The sequence below is a fragment of the Ptychodera flava genome, chromosome 7, assembly GCF_041260155.1.
Source record: "Ptychodera flava strain L36383 chromosome 7, AS_Pfla_20210202, whole genome shotgun sequence".
In the NCBI taxonomy this organism is placed as follows: Eukaryota; Metazoa; Hemichordata; class Enteropneusta; family Ptychoderidae; genus Ptychodera; species Ptychodera flava.
The window spans coordinates 29672027-29681871 of NC_091934.1; the positions used below are offsets into that span (position 1 = coordinate 29672027).

Genomic DNA, 9845 nt, shown 5'->3' on the forward strand with positions numbered 1-9845 from the left:
AAGACGGCTTTCCTGCACCAAAAGCCGCAATAATTCATTCAATAAACCAGCATCGATGGCTTCCAATACATCTCTGAATTCATATCTTGTATGCTTTTTGTGTTGAAGACGATGCATTTTTAGTGTGGTTTCCAAAAAAGAACACTTTCATAAAACGAACACTTTTTACAACAGCTGCCGTTGATGATTTGAAAAGTTAGATCAAGGCTATATAATGTTGGTCCCTGATCGTTTGAAACATGTAAATAAAGTAGAAATGCCGAGCGACTGGGGGCTAGTGTACTAAGGTCAAAGTCAAAATTCATAAAAATTTTCATTCTGTTCTACCAACAATCATTGGAAATGAGTATTTTCAGTGGTGAACCATGATGAGGCAAACTGCATCCTAGATTGTACAAGTGAGATTACAATAGCTGCTAAAGTTCTTTGGCTTGATGCAGATTCCTTTGTAGATGATCATAATGACATATTTCTGTAAGCAATGCTTGAAATCAAAAAAATGTAACTTACCATTTGTGGTTGATGAACTGTTTTGACCAGTTGTTTAAAAGCTAATTTGGAACCGTGTATTGGTGGGGCGGGGTACGTGTCATATGATCAAACATCCACATGTCATGTTTGGCGGTTGGTATGGCTTGGCCCCCTGTAATTTTCATATGGCCCCCTGTTTCAAAACTTAGTGAAACCCTGGTTACCGTATATAACAAGAATTTACAACAGACGTTATTTTACTCTTTGTGTCACCTCGGTTTTGCCTTAACCCTTTTCCTGCCAAGTCCATATTTCACCATCTGGTCAAGATGGTTAAAATTAATGAAACACAACATATTCCATATGGTTTTAATATGATACTGTACATTTGAAGGCTGTTGAAAACATAAATACTGTAAATTTCATTTTTCTGGACTAAAGATGCTATAACAGACCAAGCCAAGAGGGTGAAAATACGTCATGTTTTGGCTCAATACCGCTTTTTACTGACTTGGCTGATGGCGAAGTGATACTGTCAGCAGGAAAAGGGTTAATATGTTTTTAAACAATTCAGTTCATTGAAGTGCGTTTGTATTTTTTTCAGTTGGTTGGAGACATTAATTTGGATGGCATGAAGTACTATTTCTAGCAGGCTTAGTAAATAAATGTTACGTAGTTGAACATTTCTTTCACCTTTGATATCCTCAATTTTGTCAATCCATCTGTGACAGATCCTGGCAACACTTAAAACAAGACGGCCACTACATGACTACATCATTAATCTGTGAAACATCAGAGGATATTATGTTTGTGTTTAAATTTAATCATATTGAAAATTTATACATCGCTAAACAGTAGAACATTTAACGGCCTATTGTTTTGACCATTCGTGAAATGACGTGGGTTGACCGATAACTTTCTGAAGATAATATCAACCATAGCTGCAAATTAACATCTGGGTCAATCTGAAAAAAATCATTCATTAATGAAGGATCTCTTACACTACAGCTGAATTTACCATTACTATGCATCACTGATCAATTGTTTAGAGATGAAATTATTTTATGTATGTAAGTTACCATAGTTTCTTATTTACTTGATTTTAGTTGTTTAACTATTGTATCCATACTTTTATCGATAAAAACATTCAGGATAAATGAGTTATGCTATCCATTCCCCCGAACAGTCAACTCATTTGTTATATGTAACATTATATCATACCAGTATATTGATGGTGCAAATACTGCGATCTGATTGGTCGAGACGCGAAAAGAACTTTGGTATATTGGCGATATCCCACCGTTATTCCCACGGCTGGCATACGAGTGAGCTCTCAGCTTGAGCAAAATCCAATAATGATGTTCCACGCCAGAATTTCAGTATACTGTTATGATATATAGCAATAAACCACACCCAGCGATGGTGTACCACTTGATTTTGACCAGTTCACTTCATATATCCACTCGCTATTGCCTGTGCACATATGTCATGAACTGGTCAAAATCTCATGGTACACCATCGCTGGGTGTGTTTTATTGCGTAAATATACAACCTCACCCAGCAGTACGCCTGTTTTAAACATTGTAGGTAGTTAAATTGTGCAACGACGTTTGGTTACATGACGTGGTTTAACAATTTGTATTCGTCAATATTGGTCTCGCAGAAGATAATGGGTGAAAGGTTGATATTATATATAAGCCATGATAATTAGCAATTTCGGTAATTTCACTCCAATCGAGGCAACTTCAAATGTTTCAAATACAAATTCCTAAGATTTACTCACCATGTCAAAATGAACTCTGAGCACGTGATATTCGTGCACGAACCTTATGCAGAGATATTTGCAAAACACTCGGAGAAGTATAGTCACATGATGAAAAAAATTGGTACGGTAGGGTACCCATAAAATAATGTATTCACTAAAAAACATTGTCGGTACCAGGGATCACCAATATGTGTGTGATAATGACTTGTCCTCTCAAGAATCATCATAACAGAAATTAATACACATATGCTGTAAATGTTGTTGTAAACTGTGAAAGTCTGTATGGTTACAGTGGATCTACTCCAGAATAAAAGGGACTTGTGGTGTTCTGACCAAAGGGTCCTCAGGCTCCGATGATGATGATGTTGTTGTTTTTATTATTGTTGTTGTTGTTGTTGATAGTATTTGCAGAAAAGAACAAAGTATGCGCTGCGAAATTCAATACAGCCTAACTATACATGTGCGTTGCAGCCTAAACTATGCGTTGCAAATTCAATACAGCCTAACTATACATGTGCGTTGTTGCCTAACTATACATGTGCGTTGCAAATTCAATACAGCCTAACATTACCCAAGGGTTGTCACTTCATTGCCACACACTTTTTTTCAATCGCCAAAAATGCACCTAGCAAGTATCGAAATCGGTAAAATTCGACGTAGGGTCAAAGCACATTAGTCCTTCTCAATCATACTCAGACATTTTTACTTCTTGCCGATGAAAAGTCGACAAATCGGCAGGTTTTTCAATGCATCTAGTCGTCTCTTGATTCCAGATTTAAAAGGCCCCGCGAAAGATCTAGTCACGTGGGCGCATTTCAAATCGAACCAATAACAGAGCTGGATGGGCCCAGCGTGAAAACCCGGCAGTAACGTAAGTTTCTTATGTCTTTTGAAGACTATGGGTGACACTGTCTGCGTTCGTCTGCGTATGAAATTCTGGTAACTTTAACAGTTCCAGTTCACCCATAGCAAGAGAACGTTCTTTCCAAAGACGTGAGAAACTTACGTTACTGCCGGTTTTCACGTCGGGCCCATTCGTTCAGTACGTGCTCTGCTATTGGTTCAAATGAAATGCGCCCACGTGACGAGATCTTTCGCGGGGCCTTTAAATCTGGAATCAAGAGACGACTGGATGCATTGAAAAACCTGCCGATTTGTCGACTTTTCATCGGCAAGAAGTAAAAATGTCTGAGTATGATTGAGAAGGACTAATGTGCTTTGACCCTACGTCGAATTTTACCGATTTCGATGCTTGCTAGGTGCATTTTTGGCGATTGAAAAAAAGTGTGTGGCAATGAAGTGACAACCCTTGGGTAATGTTAGGCTGTATTGAATTTGCAACGCACATGTATAGTTAGGCAACAACGCACATGTATAGTTAGCTGTATTGAATTTGTAACGCACATGTATAGTTATGTCACCTAGCGTGGCTTGATATAGCAGTAGACGTATAGAGACGGCACGATACATCGAAATATATTCTAAGTCGTAGCACTTTATTCAGCTGAGTAACATAAGTTACACGGTAAAACTTCTATGTCTCACACTAGTCTAATAATAGGCGTCGGTCACGGTCAGTGTCGTCTCGAGCGTCGCAACAGGTTCTCCCTTTAACACACTAAAATGCAGAGTTTATATTGGGTGAATATCTGGCTTTGTCATGACTTTGGTATGCGTATATCATTATCTAAAGAATTAACTAAAGACAGTCGGCATACGTGCAAAGGACAGGAAGCTCAGCTGTCATCAGTACATCTGTCAACATAACGCAGGAGGTCCTGCTTAAGCGTCCGGTCGGTGTTAATGACTTAAGCTGTTGTTAAAACAATACATTCACTAAAGACGGATGAACGGTTACATCAAAGGTCACGAAAATAAACAAGGGAGTCGTTCTCACGATGCACCACGTGCAGAAGGGGTTACTATAGGTCACTGTCGGTCGTTCATTGTCAGTCATACAAACTAAATTCAAGTCATAAAATATCATATAATATTAACTATCGAGTGGCTACATCACACCTCCCAACCAAGATCGAAAGGCGTCCTCGCTCGATCTACAAATCAAAAAAATTAACAAAAACTAATCAAATCAAATCAGATATCATACTGAAAATTCTATGAAAAAGAAAATCACGAAAGGTTCTAAATTCACTAGTCTAGAGTTCATTCATGTCCGAGACTCGTATTCAGTAATCAGTCGTTTGTCCAGTATATTATCAGGCGGTTCCCACGTGTCATCTTTAGGGCGGTAACCTTTCCATCTGACACGATAGCGGGTTTCATGACGACCGTCCGAATTAGTTACAGTTCGGTGATCGACAATTCTCAAGGCCTGATACACATCATCAGTTTCGTTGTCATCGCCATTACTTCCGGTAGTATCAAGTATGGGATTCTCATTAACATTATCGCCGTCAATAATGTCATTAGTGTCTATTACAGTGTCATTATTTTCCGTAGGGTCAATTACAGAGTCAGTATCGGTATTTCCATTGTCAGTGTCCGGCAATTCATGCGGTCTATTGTTAGGGTCCGTATATGGTTTCATTCGATTCACATGCACAACTTGTTGTTTGCGTCGCGTATCACACTTGGCAAGGCGATAGTTCACAGGTATTACTTTTTCCACAACACGATAGGGACCATGCCATGGGTGAAGTAACTTTGGTGATAATCCTCATTTCCTAACAGGTGTATACAACCATATTTTATCTCCAATGTCATAGTTAATGTCCTTAGCGCGCTTGTCATACTGCATCTTCTGCTTTTGCTGCGCTAACTGAATATTATCGTGGACAAGTGGCTGAATTTCACACAATCGTTGAACCACTGTCTCACCATAGTCCTTAGGGTCAGTGAAGGTCGTTGTCGGCTTAGTGAGGGTAACATCAATTGGTAATCTCGGTTCTCTTCCGTACAAGGTATAGAAAGGCGACTCCTTAGTCGATTCCTGCTTACATGTCCGGTACGAAAACAATGCCATTGGCAAATATAGATCCCAGTCAGTCTGATTATGATTGACGTACATACTTAATATCGTCATAATCGTTCCGTTAAGCTTTTCAACCAATCCGTCCGTCATTGGGTGATAACTAGTAGTATGTAATCTCCTCGTACTCATTAATTCACAAGTCTTTTGCACCAATGTCGACAGGAAGTTTCTACCACGATCAGACAACAATGTCCGAGGCGCAGAATGTCGGGCAATAATCTCATCGACTAACAGTCGGGCAACAACATCCGCAGTTGTCTTTTCAACGGCAAAGGCTTCAGGCCAACGTGTAAGATAATCCGAAAACACAATAATAAAGCGATTACCTCGTTCAGTAGTTGGAAGTGGTCCTAATACGTCAACAGCTACACGATCAAAGGGGCCATCAACAGGTATAGGCTGTAACGGTGCAACTGGTAAATTCTTTGGAGTCTTTTTCGTAGAGCAGTCAACACATGATTTACACCAGTGTTCAATGTCTTTAAACATTCCAAACCAATAGAATCGTTCTTGTATCTTACTGTACGTCTTGTGGAACCCTAGATGACCTGAGGTGACCTCGTCATGGCATGACGTCATCACTTCATCCTGCAGGGCGCGAGGAATCACAAGCTGTTTACGCACGTCTCTTCGCCGTCTCCCTGGGCGGGCATCCACAGATGATACAGTACACCATCGTCGATAACATACTGGTCAGCATATAAAACACTTTCCTAGCTGTCTTCGTATCGGTAGGAAGTTCATCATCGATCAAATACGATATAAGCGGTTGCAAAGTCAAATCACGTCGTTGCAATTCTCTAACTCGGTCTAATTGAAGTCCAGGGCTGTCTGTCGCCGCGATGATGAAGTCACGTGCACTTTTGTCTTCATCATCGTCTTGCGGTCGTCTGGAAAGTCCATCTGCATTTCCATGTTTTGTCCCTGGGCGGTGTTGAATTTCAAAGTCATATTCTTGCAAGGTCAATGACCAGCGGGCGAGTCGTCCTGTAGGCTCCTTAATAGTCATTAACCATTTCAGTGGGTTGTGGTCAGTAATAACAGTGAAGCGTCTACCATATAAGTATGGTCGGAAATGCTTAATCGACCAAATTATGGCTAGAGCTTCTTTCTCAATCGTCGAATAGTGTTTCTCATGTTTTGTCAAAGTTCGGCTAGCATAAGAAATAACAACTTCTTTCTTATCACGTACCTGTACTAAGCAAGATCCAATGCCAGTGTCACACGCATCTGTATGCAGAACAAAGGGTTCATCAAAATCAGGGTATCCGAGTATTGGTGTTGAAATAAGCGCTAACTTCAAAGTGCAGAAAGCGTCTTCACATTCGGTACTCCAATTAAACACATTGTCCTTCATCAACAGTTTGTTTAGCGGTGACGTCACTTTGGCAAAGTTCTGCACAAATCGTCGATAATATGATGCTAATCCAAGGAAACTTCGTAGTTGACGAACATCCTTTGGGCGCGGATAGTTCTTTACTGCATCAATCTTCTTAGGATTTGGTTTAATTCCATCTCGGGTCACAACATGTCCCAAGTACTCAATTTCAGTCTTACAGAAGTGACATTTCCTACGTTTCAATTTCAGTCCGGCTTTTCGAAATCGATCGAAGACCTCACGCAAATGGCGGAGATGCTCATCGAATGTTTTCGAAAACACAATGACGTCATCAAGGTAATCAGACATATTTCCCATTGAAGTCCAGCAAGTATTAATTCCATTAAGCGTTGAAAGGTACTTGGCGCGTTACATAATCCAAAGGGCATAACATTGAATTCATAGAGTCCGTTGTATGAAACAAAGGCGGTCTTTTCTCTATCTTCCGGCGCGACCTCAATTTGCCAATATCCTGATGCTAAGTCCATAGTTGAAAAATAACGTGCTTGCCCGAGGGCATCCAGACTATCGTCGATGCGCGGCAGCGGGTAAACATCCTTCTTCGTAACATGGTTAATTTTCCTAAAATCAACGCAGAAACGTTGTGATTGGTCCGCCTTGGCAACAAGAAGAATAGGGGCCGACCATGGGCTCGTTGAAGGTCGAATAATGTCATTGTCCAACATAGACTTAATATGTTCTCGTACAACAGGTCGTTGACTGGCGGGAACGCGATATGGGCGTTGCTTAATCGGAGGATGCTCACCAGTGTCAATACGATGTTGTACAATATTTGTCTTTCCCAAATCGTTGTCATTCTTCGCAAATACGTCGTCATATTCCAATAATAGCTCATCCAGCTGTCTTGTCTGTTCGGCAGACAAATCTGTCGTCTCGCACACATTCACGCGGCTCCTTGAATTACCACCTTCGGGCAAAACCTCATCCAGGCCAGTTGCCAATAATTCGCCTGGGTTGCAATTTCCTCGGTCCTCGTCAAGGCACATCTGCCTAGAACCGGCATTCACTGGGTGATCATCATTATTACACACGTCATCATTTTCAGCACCCATATTTGCTATACACGCAATAACATTATCGTCGTCAGCAGTTTCAAACACACCAAGGTTCGTACATCTGTATATCTTCACGGGCTTATCTCTTGGGTTTACAACTAGAACAGGGGCACGCCCATTATTTACAGTCACGAAGGCCCTTGCCAAGCCAACGCCCAACTTAACATGATCACGTGGGCGCGCTTCCACAATGCCACAATGTCCATCGTCTACATCTATAGCTGCCATGAACCTCTTTTGTGAACGGGCAGGAACTACTAAAGTTTCTAAGGCGACTACCGAACAGTCTTTCACACGACTTTTACTACGGCCACCATTAACTTCCAGCGGGGTATCGCATCCCTCTACGGTGGCTTGTTGTTTAGTGAACATGATGTCAAGTCCGATATCATTCATTAAATCAGCTCCGATCAAACAGTCATACATGGAATTTGCGATAACATAAGCAGGATAGGGAAATTTCTTACCGGCAATCTCGAAGTCGACTTCTATTCTTCCCACGATGTTTAGTTTGTTTCCTTCCAATGTTTTCACACAAATTCCAGACGTCTGCAACAGCGGCTTATTCCTCAAACTAGGCAAAGTTTGACGTAACTTTTCACTTACTATCGTCGTTCCGGATCCAGTGTCCGTTAACATCTTGACATCATTATCACCAATCTTTCCGTCAATACTACAGCTATGATTAATTGTTCCAATAACATAAGTCCATATTTCGTCCTCATTATCGTCATCGGTGTCTACTTCCTTTGTATCTATTAATCCGGGGACATCATCAAATTTAACGTCTGCCATCCGGGTATCCCCTCGTCCGACGGCAGTTTCTAGTTTGACGAATTCTGCTGTTGTCGTGGTTGAAATTGACTTGCTTGCTGCTGCTGTTGTGGCGGGAACCAAGTCGGTGGATTGAATTGTGCAGGCTGCTGTGGCTGAATAAATGGATATCCAGCGGTCGCCTGCATCTGCTGGGACATTTGCGGCTGTTGTCACTGATTTTGGCGATCAGGACAATGACGCTGCACGTGCCCAACACGATGACAAATATTACAGATCGGCAACCCATCGGTGGTTCGCTGGTTTCTGCCGGGCGCACCTCTATTACGTTGAAAACGTCTATCTCGATTGGCTGTGCGGTTGGCTGGGGCAGCTTTATCAGCAGAGTCAGAATTCTTTTCTAACGGGGCATTACATTTCTCCATCTTTTCGTCTATCATTGTCTCCATTCTCTTCATCAAAGTCTCTAACATCGATTGCATTATATTATCGGAAGTGGGCGGTTGTACAGCAGCCACAGTCTTGTCTTCTTGGCTGGCTGATTTAGCATTGAAGGGGTCTAATGTGGAGAATAATGAAACATCACCCTTACCGTTGACAAGTTCTTCGTTGCACTCTTCGGCTTTTGCAACACGTACGGCCTCTTCAAACGTAACAGGGTCTTTTGACATCACCATTCGCTTCAGAGACGAGCGCAATCCACGGATGAAATGTTCTCTCATGAGCTCAGACTGAAACTCAAGGGGCATATCCATGTGAGCACGCAGAGTCAGTCGCTGTATAATTCTAGCGAATTCCTCTACTGGCTCACCTGGCTTCTGATTGCGGTTATACAGTTCGTTGTAGAAAAGTCTCTGAGTTTCTTTTGGTAGGAAATTTTCTCTCAGGGCCGCAGTAACTTGGTCATAGTCGTACTTGGTATGATCGTTCAAGTCATTCCAAAAGTCGGCTGCAAATTCTCGTAGATAGGCCGGCAAAATCTCGGCTTTTCTCTCGTCCGTCCACCTATTAGCTCTGGCGGCTCGATCAAACTCTTTAAGAAAAGTTTCAACGTCGTCACCAAGTCTTCCATAAAATCTTGATGGAGTTACAACAGTTCGGGCTTCGGTATATCCGGCCATATCAGGATATCTTGCAGCAGGGGTGTCGATTGATCGTTGTCTACGGCCTGGCATAATAATACAAGCAATGTTCAAGCAACAGAAATGTACGTACCAATCCTTTGAAAGATGAGCGGCACCAAAATCACGTCGAGTAGAAGGCGCTGGCTTGAGTCGATCCAAACCGCTGCACACCAAATATGTCACGTAGCGTGGCTTGATATAGCAGTAGACGTATAAGAGACGGCACGATACACCGAAATATATTCTAAGTCGTAGCACTTTATTC

The 9845-nt window shown here is 41.7% G+C and overlaps 1 protein-coding gene across 1 annotated transcript; it reads right to left on the reverse strand.

Moving 5' to 3' along the window:
- Positions 1 to 5844: 5844 nt before the first annotated feature.
- LOC139136425 (uncharacterized) lies at positions 5845 to 9631 on the reverse strand. The gene is made up of 3 exons (XM_070704150.1): positions 8731 to 9631; positions 7373 to 8605; positions 5845 to 6458 (listed from the first exon to the last, which is right to left on the reverse strand). Exons 1-3 carry the CDS (start codon positions 9629 to 9631, stop codon positions 5845 to 5847), a joined length of 2748 nt encoding a protein of 915 aa, XP_070560251.1.
- Positions 9632 to 9845: the final 214 nt, after the last annotated feature.

Bases quoted from the DNA above. Each gene is read 5' to 3' on its own strand.
- LOC139136425 (XM_070704150.1), bottom strand. From the start codon at position 9,631: ATGCCAGGCCGTAGACAACGATCAATCGACACCCCTGCTGCAAGATAT. The intron at 8,606-8,730 runs GTAATATTTGTC...ATTCAGCCACAG, and splicing joins CACCGATGGGTTGCCGATCT to CAGCCTGCACAATTCAATCC. The intron at 6,459-7,372 runs GTGAGCATCCTC...TTCTGCATACAG, and splicing joins ACAACATCGTATTGACACTG to ATGCGTGTGACACTGGCATT.